The sequence below is a fragment of the Centroberyx affinis genome, unplaced genomic scaffold, assembly GCF_046629955.1.
Source record: "Centroberyx affinis isolate AG114_WGS23_722 - 3 ecotype Tasmania unplaced genomic scaffold, CSIRO-AGI_Caff_v1 ptg001129l_1, whole genome shotgun sequence".
NCBI lineage: Eukaryota > Metazoa > Chordata > Actinopteri > Beryciformes > Berycidae > Centroberyx > Centroberyx affinis.
Genome location: NW_027279668.1, coordinates 566,308 through 589,884, shown reverse-complemented (window position 1 = coordinate 589,884; position 23,577 = coordinate 566,308). Strand labels below are relative to the sequence as shown.

Here is a 23,577-nt window from a genome sequence, read left to right as displayed (position 1 = left end):
TTTATTTTTTTAAATGTTTTTTCTGTGAATCGAACAGCGGATGAGCTGCTGTATCTGCACCAATGTCAGTAATCTGTAACTAATGTGTTTTCTGTCTCTACAGAGCTGTGGAGGAGGATGTGGTGGATAAGGACCAGATCCTGCTACAGAAAGAGGCTGAGGTGAGAACGCACACACCTACACACACGCTCTCTCTCACTCACACGCACGCACGCGCACACACACACACACACACACACACACACACACACACACACACACACTTCAAGCTCAAACCAATATTATTAACAATTTTAATTCTTTAAGTATGTTTATATTTTATCAAGGGAGAGACAAAAGTATGGTTTATTTCCATCCCCACCATCTTTATATCCATTGTTTACCTTCTGAGCCGTGGAGCCTGCACTTGTCATTAGGTTTTAAACTGTTTCCTGGCTGCTCTTGATTGGCCTGTTTGCGTTACTAGGGCAATGTATAGTAGTGACTGGGTGGGGTGTAATCAGAGCTGTTTGTAAACACCGATGCCCAGCAAGGATATGACATCACTTCCTGCCTGGATGTTCTGGCCTAGTTTTATGGTGGGAATGACCTCAGTAATGTAAAGAGCAAAGCTGCAGGAATGGGTGGGTTTGTGTGATCTGTTTCCTTACATGATGTCAGGTTTTGGGTGGGTGGATTATATAAATTACTGTGTTCAGGGCTTAGATTTGGTTGCTTACCACTAATATGCTCTTGCATGTCGATGATCTTTTCAATCAGTCTATCTCTAACCTGAATTCAGCTACAAAGAAGCTCTGGAATACCAGAGGAGCTTTGCCTTTTGGTTGTTTAGAAACAACTTGATTGTTCAGAGCAGCCAGATACACCTGACACTACATCAGTTGTCCAGCTTAAATAGACATGTTCAGCCTTTTCCAGACACATAAGACCCACTAAAAGACTGAAAACTGAAAATAATGCCATTGCATTGGTGTGAAAACCTGGAAGTTCCACCATCAGCCACAAGGTGGAGATACACATTAAGAACAGCACATGGCTGTTGATTATTAAACAGTATCTAACTGGTGTTAGGAATTAAGTTCAACACACTATTTTGTGTGTTAATGAGTAACTTAACATTGTTGCTTGTTTTTTCAATTCATTTAATCAGCTAATTTTCAAATTAGCCAGTTGTTACTTTCAAACAAAGTTGTTTACTTTTTCGTTATTTATTTTTGGCATCGATTTTATCTACTGCTGTTACAACAATGCTCTGATGAGTAATTCATATGCACTGAAGCATGTTAAATTACACTTACGTTTTACAAAACAATGACAAGGAGCCCCTGCAAAAAGTCAAGTCAAGCCATCTCCTGTGGGGGTGATATTTGGCAACGTCTTTGGTGCTCAGCGGTCATTGCTCTGGTGTTTTTACACTTCCCAGAGATCACTTGGCAATCAAACAGTGTGTCCAGTACTGTGACGTCTTTTTCCTTGGATTTTCTGTTGATCAAGTTTGAGTTTCTGTAGGTGGCACTCTTTTCTTTGTCTGTTCAGCTATGGTGGCTGTCACTGCTTATGCTAACTACCCAGTTCTTCTTCTATTTATTCCAAACAAACTGTTTCTGCTGCCAGAGGATTTTCCCCTGAAAACAGCTACCCTCCACTGGGGTTTTTAGCAAATGTAAAACTTTGATGATTGGCAATAGAGATGAAGAAAACGGAAATTTATTTATATGGAAAAGGTCACAGGTTATTACTTTAAAACTAATACTCTCCAAAACTGATTGTGATCCTTTCTTCTTCTTTTTTTTTTTTATTTACTCCCTGTAGCTGAGACGCATGCAAGAGATGATTGCTCAGATGCAGGCACAGATGAAGATGAAAGGGGACGAGTGAAAAGGTTGGAGCAGAAGGGAAGCATGGGGTTCTGCCCCCTCCACCCCCCCAACCCCCCTCGTCCTGCTCTGAATCCATCCCTCCCTGCCGCCACGCCTTCAGTTCCCACCCGTGACCCCAGGTATCCAGGAACAGTGTGGCCTGCACCATTATCCACATACCTCTGCACTCCTCCCCCTTTCCCTTTCCTCCAAACATCCATCCATCAGCTGTTCAGGAGCGCCGCGTCGACGTTTTCTCCTCTGTATCACAACACTTCGCTCAAGTCAATGAATCGACTCTCACTGTTTGTCCTGTTTCGTGTGTCCTAGTTTGCTGTGTGGGATCGGACAGGATTAGAATAAGGGTGATCATGAAAATGTTTGGATACTGGATGATCACCATTGATGTATATATATATATTATTTGGTCTTTGGTCTTAAATTATGTTCCACAGAGCTGCCAGTGATAACGGTACTAAGGGTCAGAGATTTTTGCGGTCAGCACTAACATGTTTACAAAAATGTTTGTAGGTATTGTTTGTTTTGTTTAAGTCCTGGCGTTAGTTGGTGAAGCGTCCTTCAGATGCTACAATTTACAGTTTATTTACAGCACTATATCTAAAAAGTAATGACTGTTCATCATGTTTTGAAAAACATTTTAAGTATCCTCAAAATATATATAACTGTGTGCTTCTCATCTTTTTTCTATTGGCTTCTGAAATAATTCCATAACCAAACACCTTTTCCTCTTAATGGATTCAGACCTTTGGTGCTTCTCTGTCAGTTTGATCAGACAAGGTTAATGTGAGCTGAATACTCTTTGTTCCAGTTTTATAATGCTATTAGTATAAAAATCACCATTGAGAGGTATGTGCGGACTGTCGGTTATTAATGAGGGAATCTGTGTCCTTGTCTAGAGGAATGAGGAATTCTTATGAGTCTGGAATTCCTGATAAATAAAATATTTGTCCTTGTTTGTGTTCAGCCCTAAATCTTTAAGTGGGTTTGGTTGGTAGGCTATTATTTATAGGTCAACAAACTATAAAAAGTAATAAAGACAAACAAGCAGAATAAAAGATGGTTAGATGGAGCTCAGATTGTGAGGGTTAAAAGTCAGCTCCTATATTTCGGTTATGGCTGTGCTAAATGAAAATCACCTCTGTCCTGAGTGATCCAGCTCATATAGGATCACATTAAAGCTGAATAAAGTGCCATGTTGTTGTTATGTTGTATTTATCAATGAGTACTGCATGAAACTTGCTGCCAGTGCCATTCCACTTCTACAGACTGAAAACTAACCAAATGATCACGTCAAATATCTACATACATACGTGTCCTTATTTGCTTCACTGATGTCATTTCAAGTGTGATATTCCATTTGTACACTACAGGAGCAGTTTTGGAGGTTTTTGCCTATTTGGCACCAAGCTCTGAGAGTCATTTTCTTTCATCATATATGGGCTTTCCTGTCTCTTTTTCACCTGTCTTTTTTAAAAACAGAATATTACAATATGCAACTGTTGTTTGTGTTATGCCAGCCTGCTCCTGTTACCAGGAAACTAAACATCCTAACTGTTATGTGTGTTCAGTAGTGCCATTTACTGTGCAGTCATTGGTGTGACATTGGCATTATTTTGTTCTTCTATCTGTCCTTTGCTCTTATATGCAACTTTGTCTGTTGAACTTATTAAGACAGACAGTATTAACCATAAGTCAGTAGAGACTTGTTTTAGGTGTCTCCATTTTTTGTTTTTGTATTTCTTGCTGAAATAAAGTTTCTTTAGAGGCACAAGTTGTCATTTGTTCATTCAAATGGTAGACTGACATAATTTGGGGGGTTTGAAAGATTTGTGGCAACTAAACCCTCAGTACGCCTGTATTGAGTTTAAGATGTCTACCTTGTTGTCTGGTGGCAATTTTCTCAAGAAAAATATTTTATCATTTGATATTCCATGTATTCCTCAAAATTCTTGTCTGTTACCTCTTACCCATGTAAATTTATCTTCAGTGCATTTTCAGAGAATTGTTTTTGTATTGACCCCCCAAGTTTCCATGAGCACGGTCACAAAGAGCCTCATTCTTTTTAATGTAAAACACTAGATACTATATATGGCCTGTAGTGTATGTAGTGTGTCACATGGTCACATTGACTCATAGCTATTTGCATAATGTTCGTAGGATGTGTGAATATGTCTGAGCAAAAATTTGTACTGCTGACACTAAAGCTGTGTGTGTACACACAGCACTGAGTGAGTTTTATCACAGACTTAAAAGACTGCAGCAGTTATGGGAATCTTTCTACAAAACCATATTTACATCTTATCGTTGGATGGTTTCCTTACTTTTTTCATGAAATATATAAAAACGTTGCAACCTTTTGCCCTATACTCTGAATTTTCTTCAATACTAAAAAGTATGTTGCATTCACATACTATTGGCAATTAAAAAAATTGCTTCAAAATTGTATTCAGGTTCATGCAGATATCACTGTTATGGTCAAATAATGCATTTAAAAACTAAAATAAAAGCAGTTCAGTAAAAGAGGGGGGCAGAACAGTTTGTTTCTGAGGGATAAATAAACCCCGCTGAAACATGACAAATAACATATAACATAATTCTAATGCAAACATTATGTCATAAAGATGAAAGGCCTTCTTAATAAATTCCACTGATTTCAGTGAGGGTCATTGTGAGCCTGCCCTGTGACGTCATGCATTCTAGGGTTAACAGCATCTGACATGTGGACCGGGACTGGCTGAGCCTGCATACCATATAGTGAGGAGGAGGGACTTGACGCTGTCAGCTCACCCCGCCCCCCTGCTTTCGGCCCGTGCTTTAGAGCGGCTGCTGTCTCTGAGCCGTCGGTTCGGTAAATCGAGGGAGGAGAGCAGTTAACATGACGAGCAGCATCAGGTACAAAAGTCGGATCCCGATTAAAACAGGTGAGGATGATTAAAGGATTTTTTTTATTGTCATATGCATAGCCTGATTGAGAGTCAATGTAATGATTGCTTCATGTCCCCCCCCCTCTCTCTCTCTTATTCCCTGGGCGTCGCTCTGCATCCCTGCACCTGCGCCTCCTCCCATCCATCCTGTAATGGCCAATAGATGATACCACGGAGGTAAGAGAAATCATCAAATCTCTTATTTGATCATTTTTGGTAATGTTGAATTGTCATTCTCACTATATAGCATTGTCCGAAACCTTAGCCGCACGCAGCACGACCTCGATAGCAGCAACAACAGCAATGCCACGAGATGCTCAATGCTCATGTTTTAAAATCGCGTATTTTGGCATTTTTCGATGTGCGCGTCTCGCAGAGCCCCAGGTTTTTAACCTATCCTGCGCTGCGCACCGTTTGGATGATGCTCCGAGCGCAGCTATGGTGATCATCATCACACTGACGAGGGGATTAGATTTCATTTTTAGACGCATACGGAGCAGGCCGGCTTCAGCAGCGCTGGCACTGAGGAGGCGTCAGCAACATGGTACCCAAGGGCTGCATCCTCCATCCTCTCATCCGGCAGCCCAGTGACCTGCTTCCATTAGAATGAACGATTATTGGTCAGACCAAAGTGAAGCACTGAGTCATCTGACGGACTGACCTTATTGTCAGCGTCACCTCCAGCAGCACTTCAGATCACATTGTGCTCCTGTTGTTACCTCTAGTGAACCCATCCTCCACTTTATAAACACAGCGGCCTCGTGAGCCTGCAGGGGAGGTCGCACTTCACTTTAACACCGTCTCCGATGACCATGCTCCTCCTACTCTGCCTCCTGCTGTGGTGTTTGATAACAGATAGGGGTATTTGCATGTATATTATGGCGTGGATGTGCTTTCATTTTTTAAGGTTGGCTGATTCAGCGAACCCCATCTTTAATAGACATAGAATAATATCCATCAACAGCATGACTCAAGTGGGCCATTCAAGCCACAAACATGCTTGATATTCAGATTTAAACTGGAAAAATAATGAGAGGGGAACAATGCAAAAAGAACACTATTATTACTAATTCAAGCTAACAGCCACAAAGATAAAAAATACATATATAGTCCATTGAACAATAAATATGCCTTTACAATGCATGCACACTATAAGCATAAATATATGCATATGCCTGCATGTGCATGTACACATTTTCTTCTTTGCACCTTTGCACCTGCTTCAAAGAATCAGAATCAAAATCAGAATCAAATTAGTTTTATTAGCCAAGTTGCACATACAAGGAATCAGACTTAGTGGGTTGCTCTCATAGGTCACATTAAACATAAAACAACACAAAATATAAAAGTAAGATAGTATATAAAGAAAGTAGTATATAAGAGTAAATAGTATATAAAAAGTATAAATAGTATATAAAACAATAAAAACAAGAAATCTAAAAAATAGGTCTCTTATCTCTACAGTATGCACATGCTTCTCTGTAGTCTTTAGTGTTCTTTTTATATTAGAAGTGGTTTCCATCTTCTTATTTTCCTAGTATTCCTCCTCCTTGGGAGCCTTTGTGCCTCTCCACGCCCCTCATGGCTGTGAGATATAAGCTGGTCAGGTTGCAGACAGATTTGCCCTCTACCAGAATTAACAATTGGAGTCGGACCAAATCCAGTGGTTGGAAACACTGGTGTCACATGGAATCACCGCCACACTGCACAAGCTTATGAGCAGATTGCTGAAAAACCTGGATTAATATGGCTGCTACAGTGTAGTCTGTTTACAGATGTACAGTATGTGCAGAAACAAGACCATTTCCCAGTGAAAATAACAAGATCATGATCAAAATAACTGCTGAGTTTTACTCCTCATATAAATCCCAATCTACTCACACATTTCCAGACATTTCCAGAGGCTCAACATTTACAACACTACACAGTATTACTATAATAATAGTAATTGTTTTTTTGAACACCTTGTGAGTTTTGCTGCTGGCTGTCATCCATTCTTTACTCCCACATACACTACTGCATCTGTCTCTGTTGGGAAAAATATCTTGTATTGTGGCCCAGCCAGGCTGTGGAGGAGGTGGGAGAGAGCTGGGAAGCATGAGAGAGACCATCCTGTTCATGATGCTTGGAGTGACTAACTGAATGTTGAGATTGTGTTGCAGAGAAGGAGAATTGCAATTGATAATCAATCCTAAATCAATCCTTTTATAACACCCTCTGAATTCCCTCCCTCTTCCTCTCCTCTCATCTTCCTCTTTCCATATCTGCCTCCCTCAATCTTTTCCTCACTCCTTTGGTCCCCCCCCCCCTCCCTCACATTGCCTAAACGTTCCTGTCACTTCATATGATGTTGCGTTGCCAGGCAACAGAGTTTAAAAAAAAAAAATCCATTTTCATCACTTGATGCAAAGGAGCGGACGACACTATCTGACCTACTCACAATCCCATGTGGTGATTGGTCAGTGTGGGCAGAGGTTCACTGGTGAAAGTGTTCATCACAGACCAGAGAGAACAGCTGATACAGAATTCATAATGGCTGTTTCTACTACAGTTGGCTGTGATATGACGCCTTGATAGATAACGGGCCAAACATAGACAACGTGATATTTCCAATGCTGATACAATGGAGTTTGATTGCAGAATTTTTTCAGCTATCTAAAATATGAACGGTAAATGTCGGGTTTTAGTGTCAGTCCCTCATAATCAAAGAGCGAGGGTTTCTTTCTAGTCTCTCCATTTTGCACCAACGTTCAACAATCATACAGGGAGAAATACATCGTTAAAGAGGCAGAGAGACCAGTTTCTCCACCGACAGAAGCCTCAATACACCAGAATGCAATGCAGCCACAAAACATGTTGCTGCTTTTATTGCTATTTTATCGCTATAACAAGTTCACACCTGTTCTCTGCAGGTTGTGAAAAGTCATTCTGGAAAATGCAGGAAATCACTAACTGAAGTAGAAGTAGACGATGAGGGAAAGTGGGTACAACAAAAAAGTAAATTACAACACTTCATCGCAAAATAACTCCTGGTAAACATTGAACATCAGATTGATAATATATAACAGAGTATAGGAGGGTGGAAATTTCCTTTAATATCTATCAGTGCTTGATTTGAAGGAGCATGTTTGAGAAAGGGATCCACTTCAATGCTCACATCTATCTGAACACCTTGTATCTCTAAACCTTGTTGTCACTGCTGTCTGGAACTTCATAATTGCAAAAATAACTGTAATAACTGTAAAAACAGGTCAGCAGTCATATTATAGACATGATTTCTCTCTGGAGAGCCGAGCAGAGTAGCAGATGCTGGTTCAGATGCATTTGCGTCCGTGCATGTGTGTCCTGCATTCAGTCTTGACCATCTCCAACTTCCCCCACCTCCACACATCCACCCACTCACTCTCTCTCTGTCTTAAACACACACACACGCACAAACTCTCGCTGCCACAGATGGGACTCCTGACCCTCACCCACCTCTCAGTGAAGACCAGCTGCGGAGCTGGGATAGGCGTATCTGGGGTCGGTGGGTGGGTGGGGGGCTATTGAAACTGGGGACCCCCTGGGGCTCCTGCTCTCAGTAGAAAGAGAGATGTGGTAAGAAAGTGGTAAAAAGAGAAACAGAGAAGGGTTGATTCAAGAAGGCAGCAACTGGCCTCTGCTAATATGTTACTTTTATTCTTGAACTTCTTTGATTACCATTTACCATACTAAATAGCTAGCTAGCTAGCTAGGTAGGTAGGTAGGTAGATAGATAGATAGATAGATAGATAGCCTAGATAGATAGATAGTTGTCGCGACAGCAGCACACTTAAAACACAATAAACTACATACCAAACACAAAGCAAATAAAAGTAAAAACACTATATTTGCCCCCCTGTACAGTCCTCTGTCCTATTAACATATCAAAATGACAGTAATCATAATAAACTAAATGCTGTGACCCCACAATATATAAAAGACATGCATGCTATAGTTATTTTTCACTGAATGACTCCACCCTTCCAATGTTTAGCAAACTCTGTCACCTGTGTGTGTGTGTGTGTGTGTGTGTGTGTGTGTGTGTGTGTGTGTGTGTGTGTGTGTGTGTGTGTGTGTGTGTGTGTGCGCGCGTGCGCGCGCATGTGTGTTCCTGTCCCTGCAAGATTTCTTTGGAGTGTTTTTCTCTGTGACGGTTGGCGTTCCTATCTGAGTTCAGGTGTTTAAGATGTTTGTGCCCTGCAGTCTTTTCACTGGCAGATACCTTCATTCAGTCATCCAGAAAACATCCATGTAATGCCAATGATCCAGTAGAACTTGTGGCTGTGTATTGTGTGTGTGTTGTCTGTGGGTGTGTGTTGTCTGTGTGTGTGTGTGTGTGTGTGTGTGTGTGTGTGTGTGTGTGTGTGTCTTATACCAAAAGTGAGTCATCTTTTTCCTTATCATGCCCTTAGGTTTTATACACTACACTGCATTGCTTACCATGCCTCAGATATGTGATTCAAAAAGCTTTTGGAAAATAACCCAAGGCTGACCCAGATAGCAGGATTCTTAAAAAGAAAAAAGTATTTGGTCGACCTTGATATGTTTGGGATTATAAATTATTTCGAAAGAGGGATAAGGATTCTGAGCAATAATCCAATGAAATGAATGAGGAGAATTAAGATTATTTCTGTAACCGTTCTCTGTGTAATAAACTGTAACAAGATTAAGAGTCTAACAGCCCCATGACACTGAATTTTGTGGAAGCGGCCTAAATAATAAGCACCATCAAATCAGAGCTTGTGTTCTTTCTCATTCCTTTACTTAGTTTGTTTATTTGACAGGGACAGCGCTCAATATAACATATTGCTCCAGAGTAGAGCCAGAGGCTTATTTGCATCTGTAATCCTTGGGCAGGAGCCATCAGCACATTAAAATAAAAAGCACAATAAACTAATACACTATACAACACATTCTGTTGCAGAACTACCAAGCGTACTCTGTTTCTGTGATGAAACACTTCTCTCCCTCTACTATGTTTCCCTGATAATATCCAGGTGACTGAATCCCTCTGCTAAGTGGACAGAGATGCTAGATGCTAGACTAGCCACGCTCCCACAAGAGCCCATTGTCGTTGAATGGGCAGATGCTAAAACTAGGCTCTAAGTTAGCCAAGTGTCCCTCAGTGGAGTAATCTATTGTTGCCGGAGCAATTACATGCTGTTAGATTAGCATGTTAAAGAGCCAAGCGTACAGAGGCCTCTGCATCTCCAAGGAGAGCAAACATGACAGGGAGGGGGAGGGGGAGGCTGGGGGAGTTCAGGGTCCATCTTTATGTTTCTTGGTGGTTTTTACTCCCTTCCATCTCCTCCGCCTCTGTCTCACCCGCCCCCACCGTTCCTGTCTCCCCTTATCTCTCCCTGGTCTCCCTCTTGCCCTCCCCTACCTTGCCTGTCGGCCCATGCACCGTCAGATGGCCCGTAAACCATTAGGGGAAGCATTCAGGGTTAATGGTGTGAAAGCGTCAGCTGGATGGCTGTGAGACGTAGAGATGTCATCAGTAAAGGTCACTGCTACATCACTGGCCGTCTGGCTGCTTCACAGTCTGTGTCTGTGTTTTCGTGTCTCTGTCACAGAGAGCGGACAGTAGCCTCTTTGGACTGCTGGGCGAAGGAGAGTGATGTGTGCACTGCTGGCATCATCTCATTTGGATTCTGTATTTGGTGTGTGTGTGTGTGTGTGTGTGTGTGTGCGCGCCCTGGTAATTGCCGTGGAGTTAACTGCGGTGGCCTTTTGAGAGTTGTTTCCTCTAAGGCCACAACATTGTATGACTGAGAGGAAGAGAGAAGTGGTGCCTGCTGATTGAGTGGCTGATGTTTGGATTGTTGCCTTTGCAGCCCCGTCAACAGACAAACGGACAAACAAACAAACAAACACACAAGTCATGGAGCCAACTTCACTTTCTGTTCTCATATGAAAGACCAATTTTATGACAGAGACTATTGAGAATGGTGGGGAACAGAAGAAAGAAACTGTTCCCTGCTCCCACTTCATGTTGTGAAAAGAACATAAAACTTTGGAAAACATGGAAACACAGATTTCAATTTATGTCTAGATGCTGATCCTGTGTGTTTGGATAAAGCCGTTCACCAAATGGCACATGTTACATACAAACAGTTGCTGCTTTTTGAGGTTTGCTAAAAGTCAAACGAGGTCAAGTTGCCCCACACAGCCTCCTGCTCAGCGGTTCCCGTCATTAGTTCCGACTAATGGTTTGTCCTTTATGTCCCTCTGCACCTGCCGTACACCCTACCTTCCCTCTCCTCCTGTGTTTGATCAGCTGGAAGTGGCCAGAGAGGTGAAGCCGAGTCACGACTTCAGCCAAGTCGCCCCACAACAGCAGCAATGAGTTGGTGTTATCATCTTACAATATACCATTACATAACCCCGCTGTATTGGCAAAATATTATGTTCTGTGCACTTTTTTGCCAGATGGAATAGTCAGTTCCCAGCTAAATACTTTATTTTGCATGGCAGGAGTCTAGATGCAACGTCAGACATATTTCCTGTTCTGGTTGATCCAGACAGACAGACAGTGATGAATGGAGATGATTATCCTCTGCGTACCTCTTTTTGATATTTCATCGACTTGACAGCAGGTAGAACAAACTCTGGGTGTGTGTGAGTGAGGTAGTGAGTGATTGAATCTGTCCCTGTCTGCCTGTTCATCTGCATGTGTGTGTATGTGTGTGTGTGTGTAACTCATTGTGCTATTGCCTATATGGGAGGGACAGCTGGTCACTGAGAAAGACAGGGGGGGTTTAGCCGAGGGCCATTGTAATGCCATTTCAAGACATCTGTTCTTTTCTTCTATTCAGATGAACTCTCGCACCCCCACGACCCTTAACACACACACACACACACACACACACACACACACACTCAGTGATCTCTCACTCTCTCTACTATGACATAAAGTCTCCATGAAATGAACTCCCATTACTTTTACTTCCTGGAAAACTGAGTATATTTCATGGTGACCTCATGCTGCAGTAGTAGTATTTTTGAATGATCCCGCCCCTCTGCCCCTCCCATCAAATGAAATTGTCTTTCTCTGCCTGACTCATATTCCATTGGTTTAGACTTTTAAATGATCCCTCACTGCATCATGTCCCGCCCCAACATCCTGCATCAAATCCAGTAAGCGAAGGTGCCGTTTCACGGGTTCTTTAAACCCTTCATCTCGCTCTACATACACTCCATCCTGCTCCACCACATGTTCGCTCCATTCATCTTTACTTTCCTCTTCTTCTCTCCTCCTGTGTGATGACAGTCTTGAACGACACAGCACTCGCTGACATTTCGGTTTGTATCCGAGCCAAAAAAGCAGGATGTTCCTCCTTTCCAGAAGTACTAGTAGGCTCAGACCAGGGACTAGTCCGCATACTTGAGCTGGTTCTCCTCAGTCCTGCACCCACTGTCTCTTTCTGTCTCCCTCCTGTGGTTTGGAGTGGGATTACAATATCTGTACGTGGCATCACCATGGGGTGTGCCTACAAGGGGGAAAAAAAGCTTGCTTGCTTCTTTTATTTCAAAGAGCAATCACTCGATCTAAACTCTGCTCCCCACATCAGTTATGAGTGGGACACACCCTTATGTACCCACACACACACACGCTTACACACACCACCACATCTGGAAACAATTGACTCCAACCTCTGCCATGAGAAGGGCCTCCTTTCTTCACCTCTACATACACACACACACACACACACTCCTGAACTAACCGTCGCACCAGTGGAGTTGACAGTGAAGTCAGTGTCGGTTTGAATACCGTGCAGTCTCGACGAAGGCTGAGTAGTCTCTATTCAACTCTGAGACATACACACACACACACACAGCACTCAGGGTATTTGACACTAAATGTATGGATTGACAAGTTCATTTACCTGATAATCTCTCTTACTCCACATGTCTGTACATGCGGCGTATGGAGCCATTTGTGTCTTTATCTTGTTTGTTCTGAGCTATGCCATAGCTTTTGTCACGGTCATGTTCAAACAGGTTCTTTTTGTTTCACATCTTTTTACAATGAAGTCAACAAGGGTCCACACAGTCTGTCTGTCTGTCTGTCTGTCTGTCTGGCTGAGCTGATGGTAATTTCTCAATCCAATGTTTTTATTTCTCAACTGGCGGAGCTGGGGGAGGGAATACAGGGTGAATGAATGAGTTTCTTTTAGACCTTCGCTTTCCCCCTCCATCCCTTCCTTGTTTCCTCCCTCAAATTGCTACCTCTTACTACCTCACTCCTTACTCTCTCTCTCTCTCTCTGTCTCTCTCTCTCCATCTCCCTCCCTCTCTGTAAGAGAATTCCTCTCTACCTGTCTGAACAGGGAGCGTTGGACCGCTGTAGGGCAGAGGAAAGAAGGAGGGAGGGAAAGGAAAGAAAAGAAGGGAAGTAAGAGGAGGAAAGTAGGAGGAACAAAGGCACGTATAAAAGAGTGCAAGCAGGAAAGAGGTGTGTTGGACTCAATTTGGGAAGTGATAGGGGGAGAGGAGTTTGCGTCCCAGAGAGGAGTTTGAGTCCCGGAGACTTTTCAAGGTTGCTGTGTTGCTTTCCCTGCTACGCGTTTCACTTTCTGAGACCGTAGCTATTTTTGTCCGTTGGTGTTGGTGCGGTTTAGTATGGATGCCATCATGCTTCAAGAGAAACTGGTGGAACGCTTGCTGTGCCCACGAGTGAGAACTGCCAGACAGAAGGTAAAGAATGAAATTACTGGGAAAGGAATGGGAGAACAATAGACAGAGAGAGTGGTGAAATTAACTAACACAGAGGGGGAGAAAAGAGCATAAGAAAGAAAGAAAGAATTCAGGATAAAGCTAGACAAGCTAGACAAAGTATCTCATGGATTAGTTTGTGCATGCAAACAAGAATCCCTCACACCTGAAGACATACTGTCAGCATCAGTAGTATTGTCTCATGCCTTGGTATCGAGGTGTTCAGGTTATGTTGTTGTGTTCAGTGTCTTATGGTGATGTAGTGACAGCTTTACTGGTGAAATGATTTGTGCCAAGAGACGTTTGTTCCCTCACACCCTGTTCACATCAAATTTTTGTATGATTAGTCATTGATTTATCTGTAGCTTTCCTCATTCTCACTCTGTGGCTCTGGCAAGTGCCTCTTACACAGCCTGTGGTTTATGTGTGTGTGTGTGTGTGTATGTGTGTGTGTGTGTGTAAATGCAATCCTCACCCGAGGGGCCGTCGGAAATGCCTATGACAAGTTATGACAGCTTATAAGGACACCGACTGTGTGTTTGGCTTGTGTGTTTGGAGAGTAAAAAGGGCTTTTCAGGTCTATTCAATGTAGCTTCTGTCTGTGTGTGAATGGCCCCTGCACTCCGGCAGCCTGCGGCCGACTTGCCTTGTGTGTGTATTTATATCTACGCATGTCAGTGGGCTCAGATTGGGCAACAGAGCAAGGATGACATTCTGCCAGACGCAGAGCAAACCTACCGGACTGAGAGCTACAGTCTGGTACAGTCAGAGACTGGTATCCTGTGGTTCTGTGTGTGTGTGTGTGTGTGTGTGTGTGTGCGTGCGTATGTGTGTGCGTATGTGTGTGTGGGATTTAGTGGAAAATCTTAGACCCTAGTTATTCTCAGCAGCTCAGTGGAATGCTATGCACGTGTTTTTCCGTTCAGTTGTAGATTTTCTGCATTATACAACCTGTCCGTCTGTTGTGATTTTGTTGCTTTAGGAGCTGCCAGATCTATTTTGTCGTCACATTAGAAACCCTCTTTTTTTGTTTTTGTGTGATTGATGGGCCACTCAGCACCTGATGATATCAGTACTCACTTTTACTCTTTTGCTCTTTTAGTATTTTATGCATTTCCTACACATTCTTCAACAAAACATTCATCAATACTTAGCACCCTCCTCTTTCCTCTTTCCCTATTTCTCTGTTCTAGGAGAAACAGTATGTGGGTTTTGCCACCCTGCCCAACCAGGTCCACAGGAAGTCTGTGAAGAAGGGATTTGACTTCACTCTCATGGTGGCAGGTCAGTTTGTAGTTGATGATGCAAACATGACAGAAATGTATGTTGATTGTTGTTGGTAATGTTGCCTTTTGACTGTGTTTAGGTTGTTAGGATATGCATTTTGTAACTCTCCTTCTCTCTCTGTCTGTGTTGCAGGAGAGTCTGGGATGGGTAAATCCACTCTGGTCAACAGCCTGTTCCTCACAGACCTCTATAAAGACAGGAAGTTACTTAATGCTGAGGGTGGGTGTTCTCACTATATTAGTTATATTTAATACACTGCAGATAGTCCTGCTGGGCTAGTTTTTGGCAGAAGCTTGTAAATTACTTTAGCTTGTAATCAAACACTTTTAAATCAAATTTCATGTTAGATGATTAATTAATGTCTTTGGTAAGTAACTCTGTAGTAAGTGGGATAATGTACATCGATTTCTTTACAAAATAAGCCTCTTGTGGGTGATCAATACCTTCCGATAATGACCGGCTTACTGTACATTATCCCTTACTTATGCTGTCTATCATTATGCACAATGTCAGTTTCAGCTTTGTCCCAAAACTCTGTTGCAAAACTCTTTTCTCCCCCTCTCTCCTTCTCATTCACTCACTGTCCAACACCTTCCCTCTGTCGCTGCTCTGCAGAGCGCATTAACCAGACCGTGGAGATCATCAAGCATACAGTCGACATTGAGGAGAAAGGAGTCAAACTCAAACTGACCATTGTAGACACGCCAGGGTTCGGAGACGCGGTCAACAACAACGAGTGGTGAGTTAATGTCCTGGTCCTAGACCAATTGCTCCCTGGTTCTGATTAGACCTGATGTGCACCAGATTCAGTCTGCTCACTTGACTTACTGTTCCTGAATGTGCTGCTAACATAGTGTGTGTGTGTGTGTGTGTGTGTGCGCGCGTGTGTGTGTGTCTCCAAGTTGGAAGCCGATCACAGACTACATAGATCACCAGTTTGAGCAGTACTTCAGAGATGAGAGCGGGCTTAACAGAAAGAACATCCAGGACAACAGGGTCCACTGCTGCCTCTACTTCATACCTCCATTTGGACATGGGTAATAACACACACACACACACACACACACACACACACACACACACACACACACAAAGGAATGTGATGTCAGAGTTGATGACTAGGTGGAATAACACATCCTGACAGTGATGACAGGTGCAGTGATACCTTAGGGATACTATTCAAACACCAATACTAACTACTGTTATCGTTACACACTCCACTTCCGAGAGCCCCCAGAAAATATTACACCTTTAAAGGCCCCCTAATCCATATGGTGGATTTTCTATACGTAGTCCTCAATTGATTTGGATGACTTTAGCATACAAACATCTTTCCTCTGACCTTTCCTCTCCTCTCACTCTGGACTTGTGTGTCTCCCCTCAGGCTGCGTCCGGTGGATGTTGAGTTCATGAAGGCTCTGCATGAAAAGGTGAACGTTGTTCCACTCATTGCGAAAGCTGACTGCCTCACACCCAACGAGATTAAGAAACTTAAAGACAGGGTGAGTGCCATGCTGCAGCTTTAGAGAGAAATCAAGATTTTTGCTAGGTAGACTGTTTAGTGTAAGCATGACATGATTTCAATCAGTCAATTAACCTTTATTTATATAGCACATTTCATGGAAACAAATCCAATACATAAGATTTTTCCTTTGTGTGTGCGTCTAGATACGAGAGGAGATAGAAAGGTTTGGCATCAAGGTGTACCAGTTCCCTGAGTGTGACTCTGATGAGGATGAAGAGTTTAAACAGCTTGACAAAGAGCTGAAGGTGAGTCTGGGCGGTAGAATATTTGTGTGTGTGTTAGAGTCCAGGTTATTTACTAATACACTGTAACTGGATGTAACTGTGCTGTACCTTGTGCTATAAACTAGGGTGGACACCTAAGTAACAGGCTAGCTTATTGGTGTGTGCAGGAACTGGCCATTTCACATCTCAGTATCTCAGGAAATGTGAGTAGGGCACCAAAATATCATGTTGCTCTCCAAATACATATGGAACATATTGCATTATCAGCTGATATTTGCCTAGATTTCTGTATTGCTTTTATGTTGGAGTCAGCTAATATTCACAGATATTGCTCGATTACAACAAAAATCAATGATATATTATTTGTGATGAGGGAAACTGAATGATAAGGTGAATAAACACTTTTTCCCATCCCTCAGCAATTACTTACATGGCATTAAACATTGAACTGTTAGTGGAAGCAAGCATGCTCAGTCAACTTTCCCTGGATAAACAAAGGTTAAAAACTATTCCTTCCCCCTGTGTGTGTGTGTAGGAGTGCACCCCGTTCGCAGTAATCGGCAGTAACACAGTGGTGGAAGCTCGAGGGCAGAGGGTGAGAGGGAGGCTCTACCCCTGGGGCATTGTTGAAGGTAAGCTCATACATTTATGTATCGAAGCAGCTCTGATCAACCATTATGCAAATGAATAAATGAGATACAGCTTGCATGTCACAACATGATAGTCGATGCTCACAGAACGATGATTTCTCTGTTTCGTTCGCTCGCTCAGTGGAAAACCAGTCGCACTGTGACTTTGTGAAGTTGAGAAACATGCTGATTCGCTCCCACATGCACGACCTGAAAGACGTGACCTGTGACGTCCATTACGAGAACTACAGGGCCCAGTGCATACAGGAGATGACCAGGTGTGTGTGTGTGTGTGTGTGTGTGTGAAAGAGTAAGGTGAGAAATAAGAAAGTATGAGAGTGTGAATGTTTTGTAAACATCTTGGTTTTACTGCTGACGTCTACACATTCTAATGCAGATTTGAATGCTTCTCCTCACCCCTCCATGTCTTTCCCATGCAGTAAACTGGCTCATGACAACCGTATGGAGAGTCCCATCCCCATCCTGCCTCTGCCCACTCCTGATGTGGAGACCGAGAAACTAATCAAAATGAAAGATGAGGAGGTATGAAGCAGCCATCACCGTTTCACCAGACACTGAACAGTGTGACTGGACAGGACAGGATCTTTATCATCCACACATGGAAATTTGTCTCTGGCCTCACTGTGATAGAGTTAAAAACAGATAAGATATAATAAATACATAATCAAACACAAGACACAAGCACAAATAACAGCTTCCAGTACTGTACATATATCAGTTCATATTTATAAAACGTGCAGTCTCCTCAGTTCTGATAACGTGCGGTTCCTGATTCAGTTTAAGCAGAAAATGCATAAAAGGCCTCTTGAATAGAAGGAGCTGCTCCCTCATCTAAAAATAAATGTATTAGTGTAAGTTTCAATGGATAATTCCGGCATCACATGGTCTAAATACTATATCAGTGGTCTCTTGTTATGATGTTGGATCCATAGAGATTGAACAGTTTCAAAACTAAAACTGTTTTATCTCTATGGTTGGACCAGACTGACGTATCCATTCACAATGTAGCCTATGTGTTAGAGTTTCACCCCCCTCTCCCTTTCTGTTTGCAGCTGAAGAGGATGCAGGAGATGCTGAACAAGATGCAGCAGCAGATGCACGAGAAAGACCAGTGATGTCTCCCAGAGCGAGCCCACGCTACAGCGCCACCTGCTGTCTGATTGCTAAACTACAATCAGACTTTCAGACAATAAATGCAGCACAACATGGATATATTGTGTTAGTGGCAACTCTGGCTGTAAATTTATCTGTTTGGTGCTTTGTATAGTTTGTCTGCCTGGAGGATTGTGTTGTTAGAGGGTATTTTTCTGAACTGTACCTTTTGCCCATTTTGAGCCCCTTGCTGTGGTTAACAGTCTTAACATATATAATATAAATGCGTAATTTAAATTACTACTCAGTGTATCTAATTTATAAATGCAATGCTAAACTTTTTGGATATTCTGTCAGGGTATGAATATGCGTGCTACAAAATGTTTTGTAAAGCAATTTAGGTTGTTGGTGATGTTTAGATTTGAACATAGATATTGTTTTTTATTAATGTATCTGTGTGTGCGTGTGTGTGTGTGTGCGTGTCCTTGAGGGTGTGCGCATGTGTATGCCTGTGTGTCTTTCATGAAACATCCTCTTTTGATATCGTCAGATATCCGTCCATAAAACTCCATCTGTCTTTGCAAAGGTACTACAGTGACTTTACTTATGTTGAACAGCACAAAAGAAAGAAAACTCCCAGCTTTTCTTGTTTATTTGGTCTATGATCATCATGAATATCTTCATATTCTGATGGACAACATTTTTACGTATGCCTGTTCAAAACATTATCTTCTTCCAGCATTTTTACATTTGCTGGCGTAATTGAAAATGCACTTAATGCCAGTGGCTAACTGTGAATCGAGGGCCTCTGACATAATAAGGGGGTAGGTACAGTACATGGTGCATGTGCAAGCATGCTACACTTACTCATATCCGCTTACAGCCGTGGGCTTATTTTTACTGCTTCATAGCTGATGCCCTGTGTTTGTTATGAAATGCATTATGACCTATGCCTTGTTACCACTATGGGATGGTAAAAATAGATCACCAATGAGGAACAAATACTGTATCTATGCTTCTGTTTGAATTGCATTTCTCTATTTGCAAGTGAGTTGCGCGACTGTGTTATGTAAGTAGGTGAAATGTACAGATGTGTATCCTACGTGTGAGTTAGCATGCATGCGTGTGTGAGTGTGTGTGAGTGTGTGTGTGTGTGTGTGTGTGTGTGCGCGTGTCTGTGTGTTTAGACTCTCCTGAGGTTGAGGTACTGTACATCTTTTGCCCTAAGGCTGTGATCTCTGTCTGCCTGAACTGTGTCGTCAGTCTGAGGTTATAATGGTGTGACCAATAAACAGACTTGATTCACATCATTTGAACCTTGCTGTCTGTGCATTATTTCTCTAAGGATTATGGCAGTGGTTCTCAAACTGGGGATCGGGACCCCACAAGGGGGTCGTAAGATAATTTTGAGGGGTCGCAAGATGATTTATGGGATGGAGAAAGAACATATTTCTCCTAAACAAATGTATTTAATTTCTCTGACTTTTCTCTCATTTTTGTTTTATTCTTGTGAAATACTGAATAGTTTTCAGCCTCTATGCCACCTCTGCTAATCAAATGAAAGGCATTGCTTAGTTTTAAGGGGTCACAAGCCAAAAAGTTTGAGAACCACTGCATTATGGAGTCGCACCTCTATGCCATCAAGGCCCAGGAAAACACAGCACAATATACTCAGAGTGAGACTTGCAGAGCTGCAAGAACATAATCTGCTGATTGATAACTTTATCTCCTCCAGCCACTCTTCCCCCTCACACAGCATCTTCCCACAGCCAGTCAGAGGAGCCAAAAAACTTTAGTGTGAATGATAAAAAAAAAAAACTCTGTTACAGTAACGGGGCCCAGAACTGCTGATTGTTGTTTTAATATTAATGTTTCATGCTTTGCACATGAGGATGGTTGGTAATTCCTTTGACATCTGATATAGGCCACTGTGTGTTCTATAGTATGTCCTGATGCTGTGGATCTTCTTGCCACTGTATGAGATGCTTCCTGTGTCTGTGTGTGTCTGCTTGTGTGTGTGTTCACGCGTGTGTGTACGTGCGTCTGTGTGTATCCGTCTTTCACAGTGGCCTTTATCAGTGAGTGCCAGCTGTAAGTCTCACATACTGCTGCGCCTCTCAGAGCCACTGTGGGAAACACAGTCCTTTCCTCTCCTGAAGACAACACAACACTGAAGGTAAATTTCTCTCCTCAGACCATGACACTTTTCACTTTTGCAGCCTTCATAACCTGATTAACATTTGAAACTTAATGATTTAACCCTGTGTAGAGGCAGAGGTCGGCTCTAAGGTGTGGAGCTCACTCAGACCTGAAGGAGGCAATCAGCTCAGGACTAGAACAAGAGAGTCAGACAGCAGGTCAATGACAGAGTTAGTCAACAAAACACACAGAGTGAAGAACAAGTAGGACCATATATCCAATATTTTACTGCTCTTATTCACTGATTCAGGATACAGATGTGGATAGGAGCAGGTAATTGACTCATCTATAACTACATGTGTGCTCCAGCGGACAAAAGAGAGCAGTAAAATATTGGTATTATCTTTATAAGATCATTTATGACATGATAGATGCGATGTCCTACTTGTTCTTCACTCCATCAGTGCAGCTTGTGTGTACAGTGCTGAAAATAGTAACACTTGATGGCAGTGAGTCACCTAGTCCTGAATAAGGCCTGTGAGAGACAAAAAAAAAATACTGAATTTGACTGACTTCAAGTGCCCTATTTCTCTGATATTTCAGTGCATTTACATTTTATATAACACAGACTCAGTGTGTACTATTCCTAACCACAAGTTATGCATTGTTTTGGTGTGCAGCAACAAGGTATTCCCTTTGCAGCCCCAGACAACCATATGATTACATGACGATGCCATGTATGTAATCATCAGTAATCATCAGTAAATTACTCATTACTTTGATAGAAAGCCATGGTGTGCTTTACTTTCATGTCATCCATGTAAAAAAACATGTAAAAAACAGGTCTTCCAAGGTGGCCATTAGATTAATCAAAAGATAAACAAATTGCAAGTTCCTTGAATGCAAATAGTTAAAGTTTATTCATGCTACATATAAGCGCATAAATTAACAAAAGCACATAATAGCTGCATGTGTATAAGCCTTTTTGTGTTCGTCCCTTGCTGATTTATGCGGTTTTGTTCATTAGTGCACTTCTTTGAGCATAAATAAACTTCCAATCTGTTTATCTTTTGATTACTTTCATGTCAGCGATTATTTTGTAAGAGTAGGTTTCCTTTTTTGCAAACTGTGTATATCTCATTATGGAATTAAACTCTATTTTCTCTCTCTTGTTGGGTTAGCATTAGGTTCAGCTAGCATATTCCTTCCAGTAAAAGCTGAATGATCTCTTGACCATTCTGAGTGAATTTTCTCTTTGTGTCCCTATCTCTCTCTGACACATTCACTAGACATCCTTTACTCAGAAAAGAGTTTCTGTAATTCCAGTTTTCCCACACCCTAATATGTTATCTGTCTTCCACAAATATTTCAGCCATCAAGAGATATGCAGTGGCTTTTTGTGGTTTCCTCTCTACTTGTGTGACTGAACTGATCACAGCACCAAATGCATCTAATGTGACTTGGATGAAAAGAGATCTCTCCTCTCCTCTCCTCTCCTTAGAGTGATTCATAATGATGCTCCTGCTCCTGTGTCTACTCCTCTTGTGTGGAGTCAGAGGTCAAAGGTCATCAGAGTGCCCCCATCTTTGTTCCTGCCACGGCAGCCAGGTGGACTGCAGCGGCAGGTCTCTCACCAGCTCCTCGCTCCCCACCCGTCTCCCGACTGGCACCACCGAGCTCCGTCTCCATGACAACCTGCTGACCACCCTCCCTAACGGGCTGCTGGACGCCCTGGCCTCCCTCCGCTCCGTCTCTCTCCACGGAAACCCGTGGACGTGCGACTGCGGCGTTCTCTACCTGCGAGCCTGGCTGCTCGGCCGGCCCGCCGGACAAACCTCGCACCTCAACGTCAGCTGCAGCTCCCCTCCCGACCTCAGAGGGCGGCTGGTGGCGTACCTAACCGAGGAGGAGGTCCTGGAGTCCTGCCACTACTGGTACTGCGACCTGGCTTTCGCCTCGCAGGTGTGTCTGTTTGTGTTTGTGGCGGTGCAGGCGGCGCTGCTGGTGGCGGTCATCGTGTTCCTGAGGAAGTTCGAGAGGCTGTCCAGGGTGGCGAGGAGGACCAAAGAGGAGAGCTTCGCTTTCGGGGAGGGCATGATGGGGAATGAGTACGAGGCATTAAAGGACAGCAGCATCTGAGCTGGAGGAAGGAAGTCGTCTGTTGTGCGGTTCTTACATGCAAAAGAAGTGAAAGAGCTTTTTCTTTGTTGCACAATGGACTGCAAATGTCTAATGCTTTTGTAGAGTTGGGGGGGATGTTGTCTGCAAACTGAATGAGAAATGCCTGTGAGTAAGGTCAGCTTCCTGGAATACAGTCAGGGTGTTGTGAGGCCGTTTTAGTTGTTTTCCTATTTGCATTGTATCTCACAAACTGTATTTATATTTGTTTACTTCAGATAAATATTTTGTTAGTATTTATTAACAGTGTTGGGAATAACGCGTTACAAAGTAACTGATAATGTAACTAATTACTTTTTCAAATTAATAACGCAATTACAATTACTGAAATTTAAATGGAATCGTTACTCGTTACTGGATTATCCGGTTTATGATCATCCGACTTTACGGTGGCGCAAGTGAATCAAAAGACTACAAACCTCCCTGGACCTTTATTTCTAAAAAGCGACCAGCGACAAATCTGGCGACTTTTTCTGACCATTACTTTTATTATGCAGTAATTGGTAAAGTAATTCAATTACTTTTTGAGAGAAGTAACTAGTACCTGTAACTAATTACTAATTTTCAGCAACTTGCCCAACACTGTTTATTAATAGAAAATTATCATGCATGCAGGCTATTTGAGGCAATTTATTCCTATGAATATTTACAACTGATCAGTATTGTGCCATGATTATGTTTTTTGACTCACATTGTGCAGAACTGCATTTTGACTTTTTTAAACATCAAATAATCGATTTTTATAGTTTTATTGAGAGTTTTTGCTTTTTATATATGATTATTGTATATTTTTTTCTGGATGCAACATTTTTGATTAATAAAGAGATTCAATGGAAAAAGTCCCTGCATTTCTTCAGTCAAATTTGTGTCAGCAGACCAACACCTAATATAAGCTGATAGCTAATGTCAGAGTGAATCTTGATTGCTTGGCTGATTTAT

General features: G+C 42.4%; 2 protein-coding genes across 5 annotated transcripts; both read left to right on the top strand.

Moving 5' to 3' along the window:
* Window positions 1-4,755: 4,755 nt before the first annotated feature.
* On the top strand, window positions 4,756-19,612 carry LOC139647886 (septin-5). 4 transcript variants are annotated; one of them, XM_071523887.1, is made up of 12 exons: window positions 4,756-4,801; window positions 12,569-12,579; window positions 14,737-14,827; window positions 14,963-15,049; window positions 15,446-15,569; window positions 15,733-15,867; window positions 16,215-16,332; window positions 16,499-16,600; window positions 17,115-17,211; window positions 17,351-17,486; window positions 17,649-17,751; window positions 18,282-19,612. In XM_071523887.1, exons 1-12 carry the CDS (start codon window positions 4,756-4,758, stop codon window positions 18,342-18,344), a joined length of 1,113 nt encoding a protein of 370 aa, XP_071379988.1. In that variant the 3' UTR covers window positions 18,345-19,612. The 4 variants fall into 4 exon arrangements, with proteins under 4 accessions (XP_071379988.1, XP_071379987.1, XP_071379985.1 ...); XM_071523886.1 differs by lacking the exon at window positions 12,569-12,579 and adding an exon at window positions 4,968-4,981; XM_071523884.1 differs by lacking the exons at window positions 4,756-4,801; window positions 12,569-12,579 and adding exons at window positions 13,214-13,525; window positions 17,536-17,559 and having other exon boundaries at window positions 17,351-17,504.
* Window positions 19,613-20,399: 787 nt separating this feature from the next.
* LOC139647887 (platelet glycoprotein Ib beta chain-like) lies at window positions 20,400-23,360 on the top strand. The gene is made up of 2 exons (XM_071523888.1): window positions 20,400-20,497; window positions 21,962-23,360. The coding sequence occupies exon 2, from the start codon at window positions 21,973-21,975 to the stop codon at window positions 22,597-22,599; it is 627 nt and encodes a 208-aa protein (XP_071379989.1). The 5' UTR covers window positions 20,400-20,497; window positions 21,962-21,972; the 3' UTR covers window positions 22,600-23,360.
* The last annotated feature ends 217 nt before the right edge of the window (window positions 23,361-23,577 follow it).

Excerpts from the sequence above, each read along its gene's own strand:
- LOC139647886 (XM_071523884.1), top strand. The coding sequence starts at position 13,451 with ATGGATGCCATCATGCTTCAAGAGAAACTGGTGGAACGCTTGCTGTGC. Across the intron at positions 15,050-15,445 it reads GAAGTTACTTAATGCTGAGG|AGCGCATTAACCAGACCGTG; the intron begins GTGGGTGTTCTC and ends GCTGCTCTGCAG. Across the intron at positions 17,752-18,281 it reads TCAAAATGAAAGATGAGGAG|CTGAAGAGGATGCAGGAGAT; the intron begins GTATGAAGCAGC and ends TTCTGTTTGCAG.
- LOC139647887 (XM_071523888.1), top strand. The coding sequence starts at position 21,973 with ATGATGCTCCTGCTCCTGTGTCTACTCCTCTTGTGTGGAGTCAGAGGT.